At 46.0% G+C, this 26448-nt stretch overlaps 1 protein-coding gene across 1 annotated transcript in view; it reads left to right on the top strand.

The window, feature by feature from the left end:
* The window catches only part of LOC117508088 (cytoplasmic dynein 2 heavy chain 1), a 370951-nt gene that overhangs the window by 234488 nt on the left and 110015 nt on the right, over positions 1-26448 (top strand). Inside the window, exons 58-66 of the mRNA XM_034167743.1 lie at positions 1231-1312; positions 2628-2788; positions 9888-10025; positions 10642-10755; positions 15615-15775; positions 24218-24341; positions 24487-24608; positions 24833-24919; positions 25504-25630. Coding sequence (XP_034023634.1) covers positions 1231-1312; positions 2628-2788; positions 9888-10025; positions 10642-10755; positions 15615-15775; positions 24218-24341; positions 24487-24608; positions 24833-24919; positions 25504-25630 — 1116 coding nt within the window. The remainder of the gene's footprint in view (positions 1-1230; positions 1313-2627; positions 2789-9887; positions 10026-10641; positions 10756-15614; positions 15776-24217; positions 24342-24486; positions 24609-24832; positions 24920-25503; positions 25631-26448) is intronic.

Genomic DNA, 26448 nt, shown 5'->3' with positions numbered 1-26448 from the left:
AATTATACATATGCAGTGAAGGCAGGGCAGACCAATTTTTAGGGTGGGCCGTTCAGTCGGTGACATGGTATTATGAGTTTATAGAACAAATAGTCAAGTTTTTTTTTAAATTACATATTGGTCTACATATCTGATATGCATAAAATAGTAGAGAAGCTTGAATCTTCAACTGGACTGGGTTGCTTGACGCGAGGACGCTTCGCTTCTAATCGCAGAAGCTTCCTCAGCTAAAATTGTTGCTCTGGTAGTCTGACTTCTGTCTTGACTCTTGTACACACTACATAGGTGAAACTAAGCAGCCATTGCACAAAAGGCTATACCAGCACCGCAGAGAGGGCCGGTGGACCTCAGTCTGCAGTTCATCTTCACCTTAAAGACACTAACCACAAACAAAAGAAATGGTTTGAGAGGGTAGTGAAGGAAGCATTGTATGTGAAACAGTTGAAACCCAGCCTTAACCGAGGAGGGGGTCTGAGACACACTTTGTCCCCTGTTTACAATGTGACACTCAGGACAAAACAGTTTCAGTCTTTTGCTCATGGTAATGAGTCATTCACATGGTCAGGAGAGTCATCAGGAAAGGCATCAGTCCCATCGTTAGGAGGGACAGCTGCCCTGGCATTAGGAAGGCGTTAACTAGAGCACAATAGGTGCTAATTAGAGCAATTGTTAGTCACTAGCCAATAGCAGTCTGCCTCTCGGTAGGACGGGTCTGGTTAGGCTTAAAACTCCAGCTTTGCTGGCTTCTGTTATTCTTCTGTACAAGAGTCAAGACAGAAGTCAGACTACCAGAGCAAGAATTTTACCTGAGGAAGCTTCTGAGATTAGAAGTGAAACGTCCTCACGTCAAGCAACCCAGTCCAGTCTCTACTATGGAAACCACCTGGACAACTGAGAGCCTTCACAGAAAGACATGCATAAAAATATTTAGGAAAATGAAAACTAAGCAAAAATACTTCCTAAAGATAATATGCGAAAAAAAAGGTACCCATATTTTTTGTAATTAATAGAACTCTTATAACCTTGATTTAACACTATTTAACACTGTATTTGAGTCTTTTTGGTCACACTCAAGAGAGATTAGTAGTCCTAAAAAATTTTGCAGCTATAGTGATGTACTTTTAAGAGATTTGGATGATAATATGTATGTGTGTGTGTGTATATATATATATATATATATATATATATATATATATATATATATATATATATATATATGTACCTTGTCAGATTCCTGAACTGCTGCTGGCAAAAACAGATGGAGGAGAGAAGAAGAACAAAGATGAAATGGACACAGTCAGTACAAGCTCAGGTAGGATGACAAGCACACAAAGCCATCCTCTGTAGCAAATGACATGTCAATTCAAATGACATTCATGCAGTTTGTCCGGCATTTTAACTGCACTCGAAACACCTCGTACAGCTTTCCAACAGCAGTCGGCACATTCGTGTGTTACTTGTGCTGAAAAACATATGAACGTGGTCCAGTTGCAGTCATACCGCATTCTTATTGCCGTACGACTGGACATTCAAACGTCATTTGTGCAATTCGACCTGCAGTCGAGCTGCATTTGAATTCCTCTGACAGCATTCGTGTGGCACTTAGGAAAATATGCCAAATTGGCACGGCCAGCACGAATGTAGAGAACAGTCACACTCCTGTCGTGCTGCATTTGAACTGGAGAATAGTCGTACACCGGTCGTACTCCTGTGTGACTGCTTCCACGAATGGCATTCCAACTGGAATCAAAAATGGCAACCCACCAGCATTCTGAGCAGACTGATCATGTCGGCATGACCCAATTGTGCCCCCGATGAGCTGGACCCCCCCCACGCATCCTGTTTGGGATGCGCAAAGGAAATATTGTAATGTGCAGTCTATGGCACACAATCATCATGTGTACTAGACAACAATCACACCGAATACACCATGTGTTACAGCGAGTCAGTGTGTCTCCGTGACAGGGCAGATGTTAGAGATGTTGGTCTGTACTGACATGATGACAACATGCAGTTGCCATTCAGCCAATCTGCCCATTCTCCTCTGACCTCTAACATCAACAAGGCATTTTTGTCCACACAACTGCTGCTCCCTGGATATCTTCTCTTTTTCGGATCATTCTCTGTAATCCCTAAAGATGGTTGTGACAGAAAATCCCAGTAGATCAGCAGTTTCTGAAATACTCAGACCAGCCCGTCTGGCACCAACAACCATGCCACATTCAAAGTCACTTAAATCCCATTTTTTCCCCATTTTGATGCTCAATTTAAACTTCAACAAGTCGCCATCACCATGTCTACATGCCTGAATACATTGAGTTGCTGCCATGTGATTGGCTTATTAGCTGTTTGTGTTAACAAGCATTTGAACAGGTGTACCTAATAAAGTGGCTGGTGAGTGTAATTCACTTGTATGAGTTTTGTTACCTCTGACTTGCCTTAATCTGTTTTTAGCTTGTTGGATTAAAAGACAATTTCTTTTGTGTTTGTTTGTTTCTTTACTAGTTTTACTGAGCTATTATTAAATCCTGTTGTGGTTCTTGCTTATTTCTGAAAAAAAACATTTTTTCAGCAAAATCACATTTTCAGATGTTTTTTCTTTGTTCTTTAACCTCTTTTCCCAGCAGGGACTCAGCAGGGAGAACTGTGTCGTTTGTTCCTGGCCATCCATGAGTCATGCAGAGAACATGGAGCAACGCCAAGCCAGTACATGTCCTTTCTACGTGTTTATTCTACATTATATAGCCGTAAGCGGAGCCAGCTGACAATGAGACAGCAGCACTTGCAGGTACAGCATACACATGCAGCTGACATAAATTCATAGTATATATACATATACAGTATACTGTACACACAGAAAGAAAGCTACGCTTTATGAAGTCATGATTGGATTTGAGATGATGTGATTTGATTTCGTTTGATATGATGCAGTCTTATACAGTTCTTTGTTTAACGCAGATTAATTTTCCATGATATTTTACAATAAGTCAAAAGTGGAAATATTTACCTTCAGTTGCATATTTCAAGAAAAACAGGGACCTTCTTCAGGTTTTTGCTACTGTGATGCAGCCATTGTTCACAACTGGGGAAAGTACAACATAGAGTAGCAGAAAGTGCAGCATAGAACTAGAAGAATCCAAGAAGAACAAGCTAGCTGTTTTTAGCATAGCATAATTTTCTTGTTTTGAGCTGGTATGAGAGTATTAATATATTGTAAACCATGCATTAAGTTAAAATGGCTACATTTATATGTATAAACATTTGTCAAGAATGTATGAAGATTTGACTCAGAGTGCAATGTTGAGAAATGTTGGTCCCTCAGAATGCAAAAGATGGAGAATGACGTCCTACTTTTTCTGAGTCAGGCTCAGAATTTCTCAGTTGCTCCTTGTGTGTGTGTGTGTGTGTGTGTGTGTGTGTGTGTGTGTGTGTGTGTGTGTGTGTGTGTATATATATATATATATATATATATATATATATATATATATATATATATAGTGTGCATTGATGTAAAGGGAGGCTGTGTTTTAAGGTAATGCACTAAAAGTCTTTCTCCTGTGACTTTTCTGGGTGAGGCTGAGATCTTTTTGAAGTACCTTTGTATGTCCCAGGATAACCATGAGCACAGTTGGGCCTCATGGCCTGTATAGGACTTATTTCTCTCTCTCTCTCTTACTCTCTCTCTCTCTCTCTCTCTCTCTCTCTCCCCCCCTCTCTCTGTTTGTGTGTGTGTCTTATTTAATCTGTAAATGACAGGATAACATGTGTCCCATCACACTTGTGTCTTAGTTAAGGTGGATTTATTCGCTAGTTGTGACCATAGACGGTGTATATATACTGGACAAAGCCAGTGTGACATCACCCATAGGTTTTCTATAGAAACCTGGAACATCCGATATAAATCCCATGTCTGGGCTTTGTCATGTTGATGATGAATCCATTAATGCATAACGAGGTCAAACTCGGGTGGCTCAGTGTTTCATGAAAAAGCCTGAACACGACCCTCTCTTCAAGTCCGAACCACCTAAGCTAACAGGCTAACCTTGATTTGGGTGTTTATTAAACGAGAGTTACGAATGTAACTACGGTTCTGTGAATTCCGGATGACCGCCAGAGGGCGGTGCTTTAGCACCTGGATAACTACATGTGAACAGCACAGAGGTCGAGAATATATACCAACAAAGTCACACCATTGGATGTGACCTGGGTGACGTCACTGGTTGTCTTTATATACCAGACGCACCCAGCGCTCACTTGTTTTCGGAATGAACTCGCAAGACTCTGAGTAACAAGCAACTCTGGCGGTCAGAGGAATTCATAGAACCGTAGTTACATTCGTAACTCTCGTTCTATTTCATTCCTCCTGACCGCCAGAGGGCGGTGCTTTAGCACCTGGATGACTTAATACCAACATGGTCACGAAGAGTCACACTCACCTCGCATCAGCAGTGGGGAGTGGAGGCAGACAACACCGCCGAAGTCACGGCAGGAGGAGCAGCCACATTCAGTCTGTAATAGCGGGCGAAGGTACAGGATGAAGCCCATGTAGCAGCAGCACAAATATCATTCAAAGGGACACCTCCCAGTGCAGCCCAGGAGGTGGACACCCCTCTGGTGGAATGGCACGTAACCTTAGGAGGCTGAAGACCTCTGGACCTGTATACTTGTAAAATGGCATCCATGACCCAATGCGAGAGTCGCTGCTTTGAGACAGCACAGCCTATTTTGTGATCACCGTAACACACAAACAAGGCATCCGTTTTTCGGATCCTGGCAGTCGCACTAATGTACTGCTTCAACATTCGGACAGGACACAGGGAATCTAAAACAGATAATCCTGGATCAGAATGCGGGGCATACATAGCCAAGGAAACTGGCTGGTTAACATGAAAGGTTGAAATTCTCTTGGGTAAAAAGGATGGATTAGGCCACAGCGTAACCCCAGATCTGTCAGAATTCCATCGCAAACAGTCCCCAGCAACTGATAGGGCATGGAGCTCTCCCACCCGCATAGCCGAAGACAGTGCAAGTAGAAAGGCAGTCTTCACTGACACCCATTTAAGATCAGCACTTTCAACTGGTTTGAAAGGGAATAAGCTTAAACCCTCCAGGACTAGAGGAAGGTCCCATGAAGGTACACGTGCAAGTCTTGGAGGCCACAAACATAGAGCACCTTTCAAAAAACGACACACTAAGAGATGTGAACCCACTGATCGGCCATCAACGTAGACGTGCCGGGCAGAGATTGCAGCAACATAAACCTTCAAGGTAGTGACAGAAAGTCTTTTCTCCAGCAGTTCTTGTAAATATTTGAGGAGAATAGCCACAGGGCAACGCTCCGGTTCTAACTTTTGGTTCTCACACCACAGCGCAAACAGCTTCCATCTGTTGTCATACAAAGCCCTGGTAGAAGCAGCACGTCAATTAAGGATAGGCTGAACAACAGCCTGGTCACAAGAACTTAACACAGAGTCTGGCTCCTCAACGGTCACACATACAGTTGAAGGCGTTCTGGGTGAGGGTGCCAAAACCTCCCCTGTAGCTGTGACAACAAATCCTTCCTCTCCGGGAGAGCCCAAGGTTCCCCCTCGAGGAGTTTGTAAATCATGGGAAACCAAATCCTCCCCGGCCAGAACGGGGCAACCAGCAGCACCCTGTGGCTGCTCTGGTCTATCCTGTGCAGTGTCATCATTAGCAGTGGGAGAGGAGGGAAGGCATAAAGGAGGCAATCCGGCCACGGGTGAGCCAATGCATCCTGTCCCAGCGGGCTGTCTGGTTCTGAGAGGGAGTACCACCATGGGCAATGTGTCGAGGTGCTTGAAGCGAAGAGGTCCACTTCTGCTACACCATACTTCTGCCAGATCATCTGAACCACAATCGCGTTCAGTCTCCACTCTCCCGGTGGCGGTTTCTGTCTGGAGAGTAAATCCGCAGCACTGTTCTGTACGCCGGGCAGATGAATTGCTCTGACACTTTGAAGATGAAGCAACGCCCATAAGAGAAGCCTTCGAGTTTCTGCTAATGATTGATTGGATCTGGTGCCCCCCTGATGGTTTATGAGATAGACTGTGGACGTTAGACGATAGACTAGGTTGTTGATCCAAATCTGTGGGGGACGTAAAAACAGAAGTCCCAAAGGTACCACTAGCGACATTGCAGTCAATTTGCCCATCAAGCGGAGCAGCAAACCAAAAGGCAGCGTCACAGCCCGTTGAATGTGTGAGACGAGACGAATTACATCATCCACTCTCTGCAGGGATGGCGATGCAGTCATAGTCAGGGAGTTGATGGCAATGCCGATGAAGGTCGTTTGTTGACTGGGAACAAGAGAACTCTTTGCAAAGTTCACTGTGAGTCCTAACTGAGAGACATGGTTCAGTAGAATAGCTGTGTCGTTGTGCACCTGCTCCTGAGTCGGAGCGCAGACAAGCCAATCGTCTAAGTAGGGTAGGATTCTTAATCCAAGAGCTTGCAGTGGGCCTAGTGCTGCAGCCATACATCTGGTAAATGTACGAGGGGCGAGAGAGAGGCTGAAAGAAAGCATCCTTAACTGGTATGCCTGACCCTTGAAAGCAAAGCGGAGAAACTGCCTGTGATAAGGCACCACTGGCACATGGAAATAGGCGTCCTTTAAGTCGACACTTGTGAACCAGTCTCCTGCAGCAACTTGAGATAATGATTCAGACGTCGACGTCGCAGATCAAGGATAGGACAAAAGCCGCCATCCTTCTTTGGAACAAGGAAGTAAATTGAATAGAACCCCCTGAGCTGGTCTGAACTGTGAACTGGCTCTATGGTCCCCTTCTCCAGGAGTTCCAAAATCTCCCGTTGTAGGGCGGCAGACTGCACCGAGTCGGAAACAACAGTCATCCTCACTCCATTGAACTTTGGAGGACGACATCTGTACTGAATTCTGTAACCCTTGAACAAGGTTGAAATGACCCATGGGTCTTCAACTTGAGCCTCCCAGTGGCTGAGATGATTTTATGAAAAACGGCTGGGGGCCAAACGTTGGCAGTCAGACCCGAACACCTCTGCCTCACATCCCTGAGGACCTCTGGGCCCGATTACTGGAAGCTCTGTGAAACTGTTCAGTTCTCGGGGGTCTGCCCGTAGGCTCCCGAAAGGCAGGCCGCTGGGAGAGCTGGCCCTCAACTGCAAAAACATGTGCAGCTCTGGGAGTAGGCGGGAGCCTGGATGTACAGTAAAAAGCTGTAGCACGTCTGACTGGCTGAGGTCTGGAAGACCGGTGTAGGTCAACAAACTGTCGCAGAGATTTACTAGCCTCAACAGCACGGTCCAAAGTTTGTTGGGCCGCAGGTCCAAATAGTTGGCCTGGAAGAACCGGCAGTGAACGGAGTATGCCTCTGCAGGATTTGGACAGGGGAGATGCGCAAGCCACACCTGACATCTAGTGATGGTAAAGGTTGACATCAGTCTGCCAAGCTCTCTGGACATATAAGCAAAGGTTTGGAGTGAGGCATCACTAAGACTTTGAGTAGCATCATCAACCTCTGCCTCCCTCAAAGACTTTGAGAGGGCAAGGGCTAAATGGGACAATGAGTTGCCTAGGCGACCAATGCGAGCAGCTATGTCATAGCTTTTGGTGAGGAGGTCATCAGTGACCCTACACTGAGGTCATCGGCAGCGGGCATCCAGCCGAGCAGCATCAGCCGGAACCACAACCAGGTTCGCAATAGTGCTTTCAACGGCGGACATATGATTCAGACCATACTGCGCCGAATCACACATAGAGCTAAGGGCTCTGCAGTCCTGCGATAGATGGGTCAATGATTTGGGGTCTGCCCAACATCGGTGGAGCTCCTCGATATATGGTTGTGAAACTGAAACATTGAACTCATGCTTCTGAGTGACTTTGAAAAAGGCACTTGAAGCGGTGGTTTCCGCAGGGGGATTGTTGACCCCACACCTGGATAAAGCCAACTGAACAGCTTGCTTGACAAAGGATAGTCCAGGTCTGGTTTGCGGCAGGGACTCTGCCTCAGAGGTGTGAGAGCCCACTAATGAATGGCTTGGAGAGAGACCCCTCTCATCCTGATCCTCCACACAGTTTCTATCACTTGCCATGTACAAGGAATCAGTCGCAGCAATAGACATGACATCTTCCTCCTGCTGAGTAACTACATCGGTCTGATCAGCCTCATTAGGGACAACAGGAACTGTCACGGCATCCCTAGGCTGTAGATTCAGAAGCAAGGACTTAATCTGAGCAAACTCAGAAGTCAACGTTTCGACCTTTTCAGCCAAAGCATGGTCATGAGTAACCTTCATAGCACAAGGGGCTCCTGCATGTGGGCGTTTACGGCGCTTTGGTTCCTTCCTGGGGTTGGAGGCCACAGTCGCACTAGACATTCCACTTTCCAATGCCGCAAGTCTAGCAGATCTCTCTGCCAGTGGCATGCTGACACAATTAAGGCAGGCATCACCAATTCAGGGCTTTCCTCAGGTGTCCGATCCCAAGACACGAGGGGCAAAACATATGTCCATCATCTGGGCTCAAGGGACCCAAACAGGTACTACAGCCATGCAACAAAGGCCCTGTCAACATTGTGTACTGCGTGCAGATGGCTAACGCAAGCCCTGATGGTTACATATAGAAAGACAAAGCGTGAATCACACGCAGTGTAATGCTAACACAAGGCAGGGAGCGTGAAGCGCTCACAGCCATAGACTTGACACTCGGCACGGAGCTTGAAGCACTCACAGCCGTAGACTTGACACAAGGCATGGAGCATGAAGCACTCCAGCCGCAGACTTGACACGAGGCACGGAGCGTGAAGCACTCCAGCCGCAGACTTGGGATGAGGCACGGAGCGTGAAGCACTCCCAGCGTAAAAGCTAATACAAGGCCCGGAGCGTGAAGCACTCACAGTGTAAAAGTTCATACAAGGCACGGAGCGTGAAGCACTCACAGTGTAAAAGTTCATACAAGGCACGGAGCGTGATGCAAACACAGTGTAAAAGTTAATTCAAGGCATGGAGTGCGAAACACTCACAGCCACAGTAATAACACGGTGCACACAGCCGAAAAAGTCACAGCCCAAGTGCTAAGTCAGTTACAGCAACGACGACAACTCTAGCTGCTAGCGGAGCTGTTAAACTTAGTAAAATGGCGGCAAAACTAAAACACTCACGGCAAGCCCAACACAGTACACTATAATGGTTCTGATACACACACTACCACGTAGTTAATGTGCTTAGCGACACAACTAAACAAGTAGCCAGCTTTCGTTTAAACAACACAGCTAATGTGCACAGAGGAAAATACCCAGCAGGGCAGTGGCGAAGGCGCGCACCCGGCGTTTAGGAAGGTGCGTCAGTCAAAGGATACAAAAAATGGTGAAGCCGTGTCTCGCAGCCTCTGGAGGACGTGTGCAGTGCACGTAGCTCGAACTGAAGGCGGTTCACGAGGCTACAAGCGAGCGCAGAAATCGCAGCTAAATGCGTTCTCAACCTCTAAGAATGTGAGAATGTAGAAAAGAAGCAAGTGCTGGATGCGTCTGGCATATAAAGACAACCAGTGACGTCACCCAGGTCACATCCAATGGCGTGACTTTGTTTGTATATATTCTCGACCTCTCTGTGCTTATGCCCATGTAGTTATCCAGGTGCTAAAGCAGGGTAGAACCACTCCCTTCCCACCTGCCACTAATTGCTTTGCAAATGGTTTTCGCTGGGTATCTATAAAAGAAATGGAATCTGCAACAGTAGTCATATAATAGTTATTATTATCTATATAATATAGTCTATAGGGGATTATTCATTTTTGGAATTTTGCCTAATGTCAACACAGTGTATAATTATTTTTGGTTCATATACTCTATAGCAGACATGTAACATGACTCCCAAATCTAATGTGTCTGCAGGCAGGTGTTTCTAAATTAAACGAAGCTAAAGCACTGGTTGATGAGCTCAAGAGGCGGGCAGCAGACCAAAGTGCACTTCTCAAGACTAAACAACAGGAGGCAGACTCTGCTCTTTTGGAAATCACCAACTCCATGCAGGTGTGTGTGTTTGACCCTCTCTTACAGGCAGTACAGCAGCCCTTTGAGATTTTGTGTCTCTTCAAAGTTAGATCAGTCTGCTTGTCAACTCTCATTGGGCAACACCTCCTGACAAAGCAGATAACTCTTGTCTGCTGGCCCACTGCATCTCAGGGGATTTTCTTCTCTTTTTCCTCTCTTCTCTCTTCTTTGAGCAAAGAAGAGAGAAGCGAGGAGTCGTTCTTGTTGTCATTCTTGTACTTGTACATTCCAACAGCTGTTTGTCCCCAAACAAGACACAATTTTTTTGGTCCTCTAATGGGTCTCTCAGTCTCAAGTGCTGAAGTCCCAGAGAGGTAATTTAACTTTTCCTCACTGGCAAAGACATTCAAGTTGCTGAACGCAACAACCCTGTTGAACACCCTGTTCATGAAAACATTTGACAAATACCTTCACTGGGAAGAAGTGAGAGACTCTGCTCCTCTCCACACAAAAAGTCTTTTTTTTCCGTCAGGATATTGCATTTGGATTGTACTGCTGATGACAGCAACGGTTCTGAAGTCTGTTTTGTCAGTGGAAAATTCTCTTACATGTCTTACATCTTGACCCCATTAACGAACAATGTTTTGTTTTCAAGAATGCCAGCGACCAGAAGACAGAGATGGAAAAGATCAAAGGAAAAATAGCCCAAGAGGTTTCCAAGATCGAAGAGAGGAAGGCCAAAATAGATTTTGAGTTGAAAGAAGTACAGGTAAGTTAAAGAAGAGAATCTTAGCAGACAAAAACCAAATGCACTCACAGCAGCAATAACAAGGTAAGTCAAAATTTAATATTGTAAAATAGAAATAGAAAAATAAACTTTCCTGATAGAAAGCAGAACAAGTTCTGTGTTGTAAAATGTTGTAATTTAAACAGTTTCTCATGCTGCTGCACTGCAACTCACAACTGGAAGGAACTGTGGAAGAAATGTTGGTTTCATTATATTTTTTGCATTCTGTCTTGGGTATATTTTTAATGTTTATGATTTTTTAGGCGGTTGGGGCGAGGAGATAATGTGTTCTGGTATGGTTCTAAAATCAGAATTGTAATTGACTTATAAGTGTTGTGTGTTGGGGGGTTTGGCTGGACATTTTGGTGCTGTTTTCTTTTCTTTGCTCTCCAGGTGGTATGCAAACTGGTTTTTTCTGTGGAGAAGGTGCTGGCGGAAGAGTCCTTCACCCTCATCAGAACTATTGGCTGCACCTGTGGAGGATGTTCACGTGCAGGCCTAACAACTTGCAGCACCTGTGGATGATGCTCACGTGCAACCTTAAAGACTTTCAGCTGAAGCAGATAATGAGATGGCGTTCTGCATTTAAGCCATGAGTGATTTGAGCAGAATTGCCGGGAACTTGACCTTGTGACGTTCGGTTGTGAGACGCTGAGGACCGCACCAGGGTTTGACACATCGTGCCTGTGAAGGAGGACGGGTGAGGGACACATGCTGTCAGCACACATCAGAGGTGATTATCGTCTGAATAATCGTTAATAGTAATTTGGCGTTTTGTTACGCAGTATATTTGAACATTGATGAGAATTGTGCAGTTTGCTTCTCACTGCCGTGGCGTACGAATTGATGATCCTCCACCTGTTGTGAGAAGCTGCTCATTTACATAAAGCTTAAATTCAGACCTGAATGTGTTGGTGATAGTGTGTGCCTCTGAAGGATATTTGTTGTAGCTCTGTTGACTTACCTTTTCCATCCTTCACAGAGTCAGTTTGTCGTATCCACCTGGGGGGTGTTCGGCGGTGAATCTGAGTCCAGAAGTGCCGGGCTTTGATCCATTTGGGCGCTGGAGAGCGCGCCGTCCTTCACCTTGCCAAGACAGCTGAATATTTATGTTGTACACGAATTATTGCACATGAGGGGGAATAAATTTGTTTCTTGGAACCGCTTTCTGGTTATTTAGCGCTGGGCCATTGTCAGATGCTGGTTCGGTTCTCTGACCCGCGTCAGCACATAATGGTAGTTCCCGGCCAGTACAAAATGGACCCAGCGGCAGAAGCGGTTCCATTTGCGGAAAGAGTTCAAGAACACTTGGAGAAGATATGGGAGCAATTACAGCATCTCGCAAACCAAATTAAACAGATGCCCGCGTTACGGAGCTTGCAGCGCAAGCCGTTCCGCTTCCTGCTGCTACAGCTGCGGCACCATCGATACCGGTGCAGATAACTCCGTCACCCAGAGAGTCGGCTTCCGAACCAATTATTTGTCATCCGGAACCTTATGCGGGAAACGTTGAAGCCTGTGCTCCGTTTTGATGCAGTGTTCTCTGGTTTTTGCTCAGCGACCGGCTTCCTTCTCTTCTGATGGTAGCCGTGTCTCATATGTGACAAATTTGCTTCAAGGTGATGCCTTAGCTTGGGTCACTGCGTTGTGGAGCAATAACTCTTCATTGTTAGGATCCTTTAAGGATTTCTCCCGGGAGTTTTTGACCATCCGGTGAAAACAAATACCGTTGCCCAACGGTTGCTGAATCTCAGGCAGGGGAGGCGGAGTGCGGCGGATTATTCCGTTGATTTCCGAATTTTTTCTGCTCAGTCCGGTTGGAATGCCGCAGCTTTGAGAGGAGTGTTTGTGGATGGTTTGAACGATTTATTAAAAGACGAGCTAGTAGTCCGTGACGAACCAAAAGATTTAGATGAGCTAATATCTTTGGTTATTCGTCTAGATGATCGGATAAAGGAGCGTGGATGCGAGAGAGGGCGGACATCTGAGCAGGTCTTTCCGTCTCGGGGCTTTCCCCGACACAGATCAGGGTCGCCTCTTCTTCGCCCCACTGAGACTCCTCCGACGGGACCTCTGGCTCCTCTTGCGGATGAGCCCATGCAGCTCGGACGAGCTGAAACAGCCATATTGCCCCGGTCACATAAGCATCAAGAAAGATAACGATGACGTATCTCCAGGTGTTTTTGGACAGGCATAATATATAAAAAAAAAAAAAAAAAAAGGGGGCAGACCTCTGGTTATGTAGTTATTTGGTCTGTTTTTGTTTTCATGTAGAGGTTATAAAGTGTGTAGGGAATTAGAGGCTGTTCTGGTTGGGTGAACGACTGGCAGTTCGGAGCTCGGCTGGACTGAGGTAATCGTATGTCTTCATTATTGGAACTTAGGTCATTTTTGTTTGTGGATTGGGTCGTTTTGTTCCGTTGTTTTTTATTTCCCTGTTTCCCTAACCCCAACCTCACGTACTCTAAGACCGTTTGTCTTTTGGGTTGTGGGGTGGTGCAGGTTGGTTACGCTGAGCGTTTCTCAGGAAACCTCTGCACCTGGGGGGGGGTTGTCAGGGTCGTTTTTTTGGGTTTGGTTGATACCCGGTTCCACTCCAGCCCCGGTGGGCCTTTGACCGTTCGTCATTGGCGTTACCGGGGTGTAGTGCAGTGGGAATGTACCTCAGTCGGAGTGGTGGGCCGATCTGTGCCGTTCGCCATTTCGGTAGTTCCACCCCTCCCGATAGGCTGGTGGTATGGTCGGTTTAGGGGCACCGGACGTATTTCCGGTTTTCCGCTGCGCTTAGGGGATGGGACTGGGTTAGTTTTTCCTGTTTCCTTCCCCGGCTTGGTAGTTTTGTGCCGTTCACCAAAATTGTACTGACGATAGGCTCTGGGAGTAATCTGGGGTCTTTCGGGGTGCTGGGGAGGGTAACAGGGTTTCCGGTTGTTTTATTTGCCCCCGGGGTGGTTTAATGAAGTCCGCCGGGGGTTGGATTTTTGTGTTTTTTATGTTTCTTTCCAGGTTCCACCTCCAGGGTTGATGGGACGGTCCTCTGGGGGGGAATTAATTGTGGGGCCGACTAGCCAAGTGTGGCCGGGTCTGGGGTTCCTGGGTTGTGGGGAGGGTGCCTCCTGGGGTTGATGGTACGGTCCTCTGGGGGGCGCTGTTGCTCCATGTATACCTGGGGACCTCTGTGGGATTCCGGCTTTGGTTATTACTCCTGGAACTGGCGGTAAAGGTCTTCTGGGGGGTGTTGAGCTCTGCACGTCGTCTGGAGGGGTTGTTTGTTATTTTTCTTTGTGAAATTGTGTTTGTATTGTGTTGTTGGGGCTATGTTGGGTTATTGGATTTGGGAGTTTTTCTTTTCTTCCCGTGGTTGGATGGGACGGTCCCCTGGGGAGGGTTTGGGTGGGTTTTGTATTTTTCTTGTATGTTAGGTTGTACTTGGGACTCTTTTGGGGTTTTTGTTGATGCCAGCCGGCCTTCCAGCCGCGGTGCCCTGTCCTGCTGTCTGCTGTGGACTTTGGGAGCATTACACCGTCTGCTTCCTGTCGTGGACCCCGGAGGGAGGTGCTGTTCTCGGGCCTGGTCTGTTCGGTCGCCGGGAGGCTTCCTGTTGATGAGGGGGTACTGTTGTGTGTTGGGGGGTTTGGCTGGACATTTTGGTGCTATTTTCTTTTCTTTGCTCTCCAGGTGGTATGCAAACTGTTTTTTTCTGTGGAGAAGGTGCTGGCGGAAGAGTCCTTCACCCTCATCAGAACTATTGGCTGCACCTGTGGAGGATGTTCACGTGCAGGCCTAACAACTTGCAGCACCTGTGGATGATGCTCACGTGCAGACTTAAAGACTTTCAGCTGAAGCAGATAATGAGATGGCGTTCTGCATTTAAGCCATGAGTGATTTGAGCCGGGAACTTGACCTTGTGACGTTCGGTTGTGAGATGCTGAGGACCGCGCCAGGGTTTGACACATCATGCCTGTGAAGGAGGACGGGTGAGGGACACATGCTGTCAGCACACATCAGAGGTGATTATCGTCTGAATAATCGTTAATAGTAATTTGCCGTTTTGTTACGCAGTATATTTGAACATTGATGAGAATTGTGCAGTTTGCTTCTCACTGCCGTGGCGTACGGATTGATGATCCTCCACCTGTTGTGAGAAGCTGCTCATTTACATAAAGCTTAAATTCAGACCTGAATGTGTTGGTGATAGTGTGTGCCTCTGAAGGATATTTGTTGTAGCTCTGTTGACTTACCTCACCTTTTCCGTCCTTCACAGAGTCAGTTTGTCGTATCCACCTGGGGGGTGTTCGGCGGTGAATCTGAGTCCAGAAGTGCCGGGCTTTGATCCATTTGGGCGCTGGAGAGCGCGCCGTCCTTCACCTTGCCAAGACAGCTGAATATTTATGTTGTACACAAATTATTGCACATGAGGGGGAATAAATTTGTTTCTTGGAACTGCTTTCTGGTTATTTAGCGCTGGGCCATTGTCAGATGCTGGTTCGGTTCTCTGACCTGCGTCATCACATAATAAGTTGCACACGCTTTCTCATTTGCTTGAGAGTCGATGACCAACTATTTTGATCATATTATTTTTAGCTGTAAATTAATCCACATTTACAGCTTAACTTTCATTACTCTAATAAATGCTGTAATGATACAATGGTAAACCAAGCATTATTATTATTATTATGTAAACATAGTAATTAGCATTTTTTTGAATAATGTATCACAAGGATTTATAGTTCTAGTGCAGTGAGAATGACTTGTCAGTTACCTAGGTTTATGTTCACCTCAACATTCCAGCTGTCCACTTTGTCACATCTGTATTGCTTGTCTTTTTTGCTGCCCTCCAGCCTTTGGTAGATGAAGCAAAGCACGCAGTGGGAAACATCAAGCCAGAAGCGCTGTCTGAGATCCGGTCTCTGCGCATGCCTCCTGACATCATCAGAGACATCCTAGGAGGGGTGTTGAGACTGATGGGTATCTTTGACACTTCCTGGGTTAGCATGAAGAGGTAAGAGGAGAAAACGAAACATGGAAGGGACAATGTGTAGCTCAATAGAAGGACAAGCGCAAAGTGAAAGCGGGTGGATACATGTAATGAAAGCAATTCGAGTCATTTAACTGACAATGAACTTCATCACCTCCTCCTTTAGTCAAAGGAGGTGTGAGGATTTGGTGAGGTGTTAATGGCAGGATAAAAATGGCTAAATAAATATATAACACACACATACACATATAATGTTTTGATTTCTTTTTCTTTTTTTTAGAATAAAGGTTTGGTCTCTGTAACATTTCGTTGATAAATTTACATGTTGGAGAAACCGCACCCACACTTCAATGCCATTAAAATGGAATTCAAAATATGACAGATGTGGAACAAACTGGACTTCGAGATGTAACCCGATCTCATTCCAAGTTTGTGATGGCTTCACGAAAAGTGATTTAATCTTTTAGTTTGTGATACTACTTACTTACTGCCATATGCCTCTTCGGCATGTAGGCAGCAACAAGGGAACACCACTCCTGCCTGTCCCGGGCCATCTTCTGAATGGTTCCCCAGGTGTGATGGAAGGTCTTCAGTTCTGCCTCCACAGTCCAACGCCAGGTGTTCTTGGGTCATCCCCGCTTCTGTTTCCCCTCTGGTGTCCAGTGAAGGGCTATGCGGGTGATGTTGTCCTGTTCCTGTCGTATGAGATGTCCAATCCATCTCCATCTCTTTCACAAAATGATGGTTCCAATGCTGTCCTGGTTGCAGCAGGCGAGAAGTTCTTGGTTGGAGATGGTCTCAGGCCAGAAGATCCATAGAATTCTTCTGAGGTTCTTGGTGTGGAAGGTGGACAGCTTGTTCAGGTCACTCTCGGTCATCCTCCAGTGGCAAGCACACAGCTTTGGTAGAGTCTTAGTTTTGTCTTAGCACTGTATTGAGTTGACTTCCATACATTGTTCATCATTCTGAAAACATTTCTGGCCTTGCTGAGTCGGTTCTTTATGTCACTGCCTGCTCCGTTGTTGTGTCTGACAGTGCTCCCAAGATAGGTGAACTCTTCAGTTGTTGGTAGGTCTTCTCTGTTCACTGTGACAGGTGAGGGTTTTGGACATTCAGCATCATTACCGCCGTCTTCTTCTGGCTTATCTTCAAGCCTACCTGCTGTGCAAAGATGTTTAGGCTGGCTGTCTTCTCCTGCATGTGCTGGTGCGTGTGTGAGACGAATGCTAGATTGTTGGTGAAGTCTAGGTCTTCAAGGTGTGAGAAGAAGGTCCATCTGATGCCCCACACTTGGTCCACTGTTGTATGCCTCATCACCCAATCGATTGTCAGGTTGAAGAGCAACGCCAACATGCAGCAGCCTTGCCTGACGCCGGTCTTCATGCTGAAGCTGGTCTTGCTGCTTCCTACCCTGCATGTAAAGTTGTTGTAGAAGCTCATGATGATGAGGACAATCTCTTGTGGTATTCTATATGCTCTGAGGATGCGCCATAGACTCGGTGTATACTATCGAAGGCTTTTTCAAAATCTACAGTTGATGTACAGCTGTCTCTGCCATTCTGTACACTGTTCTGTGATGTTGCACAGGGTGAAGATCTGGTCCGTGCATCCTCTTCCTGGTTGAAAACCTGCCTGTTCCTTTCTGAGTTGTTTGTCCAATGCTTCTGTCATTCGCTTGATGATGATCTTGCCAAAATCTTGCTTGGAACAAACAGTAGGGTGATTCCACTCCAATTATTACAATTACTCAGGGCTCCTTTCTTTGGGATTTTTACAATTACACCTTCTGTCCAATCTTCTGGTAGTTGTTTTTCCTCCCAGATGGTAGCAAAGAATGGCTGCAGAACCTGCGCTGCAAGCTCTGGATCTGCCTTAAAAAGTTCTGTGTTGAGGCTGTCTTGAGCAGGGACCTTTCCATTCTTGAGGGATCTAATGGCTGCCATAATTTCTTCCTTCCCCGGTGGTGCTGTATTGACATCGAGGCCGTTCTCAGGGTCTTGTACTTCTTGCGCTTCTGCTGTTGGTGCTGGTCTATTAAGAACTTCCCTGAAATGTTCTGCCCATCTCGCTTCTTGCTCTGATTCTGTTGTTAGTAGTTGGTCCTGCTTATCTGTGATAGGTATGTCTGTGGCCCCCTAGTATTTGTTACTGACAAGCTTGGCGATCTTGTACACCTGCCCTTGTTCTCCCCTGTTGGCCACCTCCTCTGCCTGGCTTGCAAGGTCTTCCATGTAGGCCCGCTTATCAGCCCGTGTTATTTTCTTCACTGTTTGGTCTGCCTCCCTGGAGTCTTGCTTGTATCTCTCTTTCAGCCTCTCTGACTTGGTCTCAAGGATCTTCTTCTTCAGAGCTCTCCTGTTTTCAGTGGCTTGCCAGGTATCTGTTGTGATCCACTTTTTCCTCTTCTTCTGTCTTCGTCCTAAGCAGTCTTCGCTGGTCTGTGTGTAGACTGATCTGATTTCCTTCCACACGGTGTCGATACCAGCCGCCTCTGCCTGTGTATAGTTCTCAGCATCTATCAATGCTTGGAACTTGTTCTTCAGCTGTAGGCTGAAGATACCCTTTGCTTTGGGGTCTTACAGCTTTTCCATGCCAAACTGTTGTTGTCTCTGTTTCACAGGTCCATTTCTTCTAAGCTTTACTTTCAGCATTGCAGTGATAAGGTAGTGGTCACTGCCAACATCTGCACCTCTTCTCGCTCTGACATCTTGCAGCGATCTCCTCCACATCCCGTTGATCATCAGGTGGTTGATCAGGTTCTTGTCTCTTCCGTTGGGGGAACACCAGGTGAGCCTGTGGATATCTGGATGTGGAAACAGTGTCCTACTGATGACAAGGTCGTACATCATGCAGCATTCCAGCAGTCTCTCTCCAGCGACCCTTCCAAGATGGCACCACGTGAAGGCGCCCTGGTATTCTGGTGCTCCCTGTTTTGTCTGTTTTTGTGCGTGAATCGTGTGTCATCGTGTCCCTACACCCGCGAGGAGCTTCTAAACATCAAATCATCAACACCCACGGACATTACGCCAGTTTTTTTAGTGCCTGCAGCTGAACTGGTTCACTTTTTGGCCAAAAAAGTGAGACGACGGCGGAGAGGGAAACACGCTGGAGCTCTCGTGCGCCTCAGACGAAGGGGCACGCGCACGCCCCTACCTGGGATATTTCTCTCCAACGTCCGCTCACTCCACAACAAGATGGATGAGCTGGCACTGCTGATGAAGAAGAATAGAGATTTCTCCTCATCTTGTGTACTGTGCTTCACGGAGACGTGGTTAAATGCACAGACACCGGACTGCGCGCTCCAACTAGAGGGATTCCGACTCCTCCGCGCAGACAGAGACCGAGCACTCTCTGGTGGAAAAACTAGAGGGGGAGGACTCTGCTTCTATATCAACAACGCCTGGTGCTCCGATGTGACTGTGATCTCCCATCACTGCTGTCCCTCTCTGGAATATCTCCTCATAAACTGCAGACCGTTCTACTCTCCACGTGAGTTTAACTCTTTCATACTTTGCTCTGTGTATATTCCACCGAGCTCGGACGTGCACGAGGCCGAGCGCACGCTGGCGGATCAGATTATGAGCGTGGAGAGAGACTTTCCGGACTGTCTTGTTATAATTCTCTGCGATTTTAACAAAGGGAATCTCAGTCAGGAATTACTAAAATACAAACAGTTTGTTAAATGCCCGACCAGAGAAGGGAGCACGTTAGATCATTGTTACACGACTGTGAGTGGTGCGTACCGCGTGGTGGCCCGTGCAGCTTTGGGACTCTCAGATGACGTGATGGTCCACTTGATCCCCACGTACAGACAGAGACTAAAACTCTCTAAACCTGTTGTGAGGACGTCTAAAGTGTGGAGCAATGAAGCTGTAGAGGAGCTACGCGCGTGCTTGGCCACCACGGATTGGGATATGTTTGAGGCTTCAACAGACAGTCTAGATGACTACACGGACACTGTGACGTCATATATTCATTTCTGTGAAGACAGCATCATCCCACAGCGTACCAGGGTGAGATATAACAATGACAAGCTCTGGTTCACACCTAAACTCCAGCAGCTCCGTCAGCAGAAAGAGGTGGCTTTCAGAGAAGGAGACAGAGACAGCTATAGAGGTGCAAAGTACAGATTTAGCAAGGAGGTGGCAAAGGCTAAATCCATGTACAGTTCACGTCTGCAGCAAAGGTTCTCTGCCAACGACTCGGCCTCTGTGTGGAGGGGGTTGAAAGAGATCACCAACTACAAGCCCAAAGCACCTCGTTCTGTTGACGACCTCAAGCTGGCCAACGACCTGAACGTCTTCTATTCACGGTTTGAAGACAAGGACTCACACCTCCCCACCCCCCACACAACTGGATATTCAAACACTCTGGACCTCCCCCCTCTCACTGCTGCCCTCCCCACTCCCCCTGTTGCCCTCTCGGTCCAAGAGGAGGATGTGAGGAGACATTTCAAAAGGCTGAATCCACGTAAGGCCCCGGGCCCAGACTGTGTCTCTCCTGCCACCCTGAGACACTGCGCTGATGAGCTGGCCCCAGTCTTCACGGGGATCTTCAACACCTCCCTGGAGTCATGCCATGTTCCAGTCTGTTTCAAGTCCTCAATCATAGTTCCAGTCCCCAAGAAACCACACATCACTGGACTTAATGACTACAGGCCTGTGGCTCTCACATCTGTAGTCATGAAGACCTTCGAACGCCTGGTTTTATCCCACCTGAAGTCCATCACCGACCCCCTCTTGGACCCCCTGCAGTTTGCCTACAGAGCCAACAGATCTGTAGATGACACCATAAACCTGGCCCTGCACTCCATCCTGCAGCACCTGGACTCCCCAGGAACCTATGCTAGGATCCTGTTTGTGGACTTCAGCTCTGCATTCAACACCATCCTTCCAGCTTTGCTCCAGGACAAGCTTTCTCTGCTCCACGTGCCCAACTCCACCTGCAGGTGGATCACAGACTTCCTGACGGACCGGAGTCAGCGTATGAGGCTGGGAAAAAATGTCTCAAACACTCGGGTTCTCAGCACAGGATCTCCACAGGGCTGTGTACTTTCCCCTCTGCTCTACTCCCTCTACACTAACTGCTGCACCTCCAGCCACGACTCCGTAAAGCTCATCAAGTTTGCGGACGACACCACCCTCATCGGACTCATTTCGGATGGGCATGAGTCTGCCTACAGGAGGGAGGTGGACCGGCTGGTGACCTGGTGCAGCAGCAACAACTTGGAGCTCAACGCCCAGAAAACAGTGGAGATGATCGTGGACTTCAGGAAAGCCACAGCCTCCCTCGCCCTCACCAATAGCCCCATCACCACTGTGGTCTGTCACCGCTTCCTCGGCACCACCATCACCCAGGACCTCAAGTGGGAGTCAACCATCAGCTCCCTCATCAAGAAGTCCCAGCAGAGGATGTACTTCCTGCGGCAGCTGAAGAAGGCCAAGCTGCCTGTCCAGGTGATGGTGCAGTTCTACACGGCCATCATCGAGTCCATCCTCTGCTCCTCCATCACGGTGTGGTACGCCGGGGCCACAGCCAGGGACAGACACAGACTGCAGCGCATTGTGGCCTCTGCTGAGAAGGTGATCGGCTGTAGCCTTCCATCTCTCCATGACCTGCACGTCTCCAGGACTCTGGGCCGAGCAGGTCGGATCACAGCTGACCCTTCTCACCCTGCACACGGTCTGTTCAAACCACTCCCCTCGGGCAGGAGGCTACGGTCCATCTGGACCAGAACCTCCCGCCATAAGAACAGTTTCTTCCCCTCTGCCGTTAGACTCATGAACACCTCATAACTCAGTCACCTTAAGCTTAACTCTGTCACTTTATCATTTTATCATGGGTCACTTTAGACAATGTACTTTGGTTTTTAATTGCACTCCTCCCACTGCACTGTTTTTTCTGTTTCTCTATTTTTCTGTTGCACACAGCCTTTCATATTTCATATTTCTTTTTTTTTATCTTATATTTTATCTTATTTTGACACATATGTTATATTTTATCTTAGCATTTTATCTCTTCTTAATGTTGCACCATTGTACCGAAGCAAATTCCTAGTCTGTGAATCCTGTTCACTGGCAATGGCAATAAACTGATTCTGATTCTGATTCTGATTGTTGGTCATGCTGCCACACCCTTCCTTAACCATGGCTCTCTCGTAGCTTGTGTTGTCCTTTCCAGCTTTGGCATTCAAGTCCCCCATCACAGTCTTCATCTTATGTCTTGGTGTGTTCTCCAGTTCAGCTTGTAGTTGTTCATAGAATGTCTCTTTGTTCTCATCTTCACTGTCATTGGTTGGTGCATAGCACTGGATGATAGTAGTATTGACGTGCTTACACTTCAGTCTGATCTTCATCAGCCTGCTGTTGATAGGCTTCTACTCCATCAGGCACTTCACCATTCCCTTCCTCAGGATGATGGCTACTCCCTCGTGGTGTTGGTCATCATCTCTACCACTGTACAACACTGTCTCTCCCGTGTTGGTCCTATATCTGCCAGATCTTTTCCATTGGCTCTCACTGACTCCAAGAATGTGTAAATTGTATTGCATCATCTCTGCTGAAACATGCGCTAACTTTCCAGTCTCATACATCGTTCTTACATTCCAGAATCCTATCCTGATCTTGGTTTTGGTGCTCAAGACTTCCATCTTCCTGGCAGTGCCTTCGTCTCAGCTTTCACCACTGTCATTCATACGAGTATCTTGCAATGACTCTAGAAGCCCGTCACACTCAGCAGTGTTCATTTCCTCCGTTGCCATTTCTGTAACAAGGATGTTTTTTCCAAAGCGGAAGAAAATGGATGGATGTTTTTTTCCGGAACAGAGTTGTTAGCCCTGTGTCCAACCCCCAACCTGGGGGAAGGGGTGATTTTCTTACAGAGTTTCCTTCTCATAGACGATTGTCTACCCGCTGCTAACGAGTTCTATCTACCCGGCTTTGGAATCAGAGTTTTCCTGTCCTAGATGATTGCCTATCAGGGCTAATGAGTTTCATCTACCCGGAGGGTCCACATTTAGTCTGGCTTCTATCCTTCGACCTGTCCAGTATGGGTAGCCCTGTCTGGCATAGCTCTCTGGATCACTGAAGCTCGCAAGCCCCCCTACTACGGCAAAGTAGTGGCCCTTAGTTTGTGATACTGCCACAGAATGTAGTAGATTTTCATAATGGTATCATGAAATTTGGAGTGACACAGGGGGTGGGGTGGGGGGGCTTTTGGTTTAGGGTTAAAATTAGCAGCAGATGACTGTGTCACGAAAATAAATAAATAAAACATGAGAATGGGCTAAGAGATGAGGTTTCCTCAAGATCTCAACTTTTACTTACATCATGGCCTTCCTGAAATTTCTTTGTCTTTTTGAGATCTTACTTGAGGACAAACAAACAGACAAATGGGACTGAGAACATTATTTCCTTGGCAAACAAACAACCTCTTTCTCAGGGTTAATTATCTCTTACATCATAAACTTCAATGATGTTCCACAAATTCTTGCAAGAATTGCTTATTAAGGCTGCAAAAGATCTAAAAAAAAATGTGGAAGGTTGTTAAAGATCTAAACAGTTTGTGGATAGCAAATTAAGTTGAACATAGTGTTGCAGAAATATTGTAAATTTATATCTTACTCATATAAATCTTATCTGTTCTGAGTACAGTGGTCCCTCGTTTATCGCAGGAGTTACATTCTAAAAATAGCCCGCAATAAGCGAAATCCGCAAAAATAATAAATAGTCAGCGTTATTTTTTACAATTATTATAGACGTTTTAAGGCTGTAAAACCCCTCACTACACACTTTATACACTTTTCTCAAACATGCATTAACATTTTCTCACTTTTCTCTCACGTGTAAACACTCTCAAAGTTCAAACCTTAGTAGAAAAATAAGACCAACCTGTTTTCAGGCCCAAACATTTTTTTGAAAAATGAAATTAGAACGTTTTCCTACAAATAATTATGATGGCTTTTAGAAATAATGAATTTAATTTTAACGATCAACCTACGAGGTTGGACACATAAGAAATTATTAATAGTGACTGACCAGTATTTCACAGTTCCTCTGATCGCGTCTCTTCGTCATGGCGCTGCTTTTTCCACTGAGTCACACCTCGCTGCAGGTGTCTTTTTCCGAGTGAAGAACACAGTTGTGGGTAGTTGGCGCTGTTTTTTCTTCTGGGCGAGAAGATTCTTATAAATAGACACGCAGAACACAATGTGCGTATTCTCTCATTTCGCTGTGCCACGACCGGCCTGCTTGATGAGGACGCAGAACACAATGCGCTGTAAAAAAAAAAAAAAAGCATGCAAAATTGACTAAAAATCCTGCGAAACTGCGAGGCCACGAAAGGTGAACCGCATTATAGTGAGGGACCACTGTATTTCATTTTTTCCCAGAGTGAAGTGTTGCGCTTGGCATGTACCCCCCATGCAATCTATATCTTTTTTCTGCCCCTTTTCTCTTTTACCTTTAGTTTCCTTGCTAAACGTGGAGTGAGGGAAGACATAGCTACATTTGAGGCCAGGAACATCACTCCTGAGATTCGCCAGAGTGTGGAGGAGCTGCTCAGTGAGAACAAAGCCTCCTTTGACCCCAAGGTCAGCTAGATGTGATACCACTATTAATTTTAATAATGTGGTTTAATGTGGGGTTGGAAGCAATTTATTTTTTCCACTGAACATGTTCACATGACTTTTTTTTTCTTTTTTTGCTGAATTGCGATGCATCTGCTGTCATGGTCAGAATGCAAAGCGTGCGAGTGCAGCAGCAGCTCCTCTGGCTGCCTGGGTCAAAGCTAACGTCCAGTACTCGCTCGTCCTTGAGAGAATAGAGCCACTGGAGAGAGAGCAGGCCGGACTGCTGGAGTAAGAACGTACACACAAACCCATCTTGTTTTTGCCTCAGTCTTGCTCTACTTTTCATTCTGTCTGTACCTGAGCATGCACATAGTGTATAAAATACAGAGACAGACATAAGCTATTGTCAATAAAACTGTTTCATGTACATATTGTACAGTACATACAATTAAACCTTTAGATTCTTGATATTTGTCGACACATACAACATTCTTACCTTACGTCATTTCCAGAAATTTGAGGAAAACAGAGAGCAGGAAGAATAAGCTGGAAGAGGAGCTCAACTCTGTTGGAGCCAAAGTCAATGAGTTGAAAGACAAGTATGCCTTTCACCATCTTTTAATTTTTCCAGCATTTTGGCTTTCTGATCTCGCTTTACAGTATTTCATCTGTTAACAGTTTGTGCTGATTTCTGCATTGTTAAATTAGACCACTGCTTTTGTCCAAAGCTTAAAACCTGACCTTTAGTTTTAGTTTTGTTTTCTGATCCTTGCAGCTATGCAGCATCCTTCCCCACCTGTTCACCAAAAACATAAAAAAGTTTTAAAACTGAATAGAGTCCATATTTCTAAACTTTTTTCTGACTAATTGCCTCATTTTTATGATATATCTGATGTTTCCCCCAAATGTGAAAATTAATTCTTCACTTCTGCAGTCATGTGAGGGGCACTTGTTGTTGATCACAGGTTCTTGTGGCCAATAAGGCCATTCTTTGTCAATTTTTCACACATTTTTGTTTTTAACTTTTACTTTCCTCTGTGATATTAGAACAGCATTTAAACTTTAATTTCACCAAATGTAGAAGTGTCTTGTCAGTCTGTGAATAGTGTATATTTTCAGTCAGGGAGGTGTAAATGGGGTTTATTTTATAGAAATTCACCTCTTTTCTTTCTCTTCCTTTCAGGTTTCAGTGCCATACAGCGGAGGCAGCCAAGTTGGAGGCTGAGGTGACGAAGGCTCAGGATACAATCACCGCTGCCCAGCAGCTCTTATCCCAGCTGGATGGAGAACACACACGGTGGAACACACAGGTACTCGGATGTCCAGATTTGTTGGTGTTTGCATGAATTTTGGGGAAATGGATCCCGCTGTCTTAGGCCTTGTCTGGCTGATTTAACTGCACAATATTTGTCTCTGCCTTAATTAAAACAATTAGTCACACATGCACAGACAGTTCATCTCCCTGTAGGCCCTCACCAAGGAGAGATTGTTTCCCCTCGGCTCATGAATTTTCATGTACTTACGCACAGCAGTGCACATGTACATACACACTCTAAGCTGTTGGCATTTCTAGAGCTACAGTGCTGATGATGTAGAAATACTCAATTTTTAGTTCAAGGACAGGGGTTTGCATGATATTTGACACACAACACTGCATTGGACAATCAAGTATTAGTATATTCAGAGATCATGTAATCCTGAAAATTTGCAACCTCACGGGTATGGGCAGCCTGAGGTCATTCAGAGGTCATGAAGTTGACACTTAACCCACAGGGGGATTTGTTTAATCAGTATTGTGTTACAGTGTGTGTGTTTGCAGAATCCCTAACATGTACTATGTGTTACAGGAATTTAATCAACCTCCAAACTATAATAGCATTCATTAGAGCCCACACTTCCTTCCAAACCCAAGAGCCCCACCCATGCCATGTCAAAAAGTAATTCACATTTTCCCTATATCTTTTTGTCAAAAGCTATTCATTAATAAAATGCCATATTTGGCATTATTCAAGTCTGTCCACCTCTTTTTCTCATCCTGTCTAGTTCAGACCGGGTGAAGATTTTGTTCTTTTTCTCTTAGATAGATTTTGAAATTTAAATTTTGAAATTTGATAGAACCAGTTTAGGA

Source organism: Thalassophryne amazonica, chromosome 4 (assembly GCF_902500255.1).
Source record: "Thalassophryne amazonica chromosome 4, fThaAma1.1, whole genome shotgun sequence".
Taxonomy (NCBI): Eukaryota; Metazoa; Chordata; class Actinopteri; order Batrachoidiformes; family Batrachoididae; genus Thalassophryne; species Thalassophryne amazonica.
Note: the sequence above shows the minus strand (reverse complement) of the source record. Positions and strands in the feature narration are given on the sequence as shown.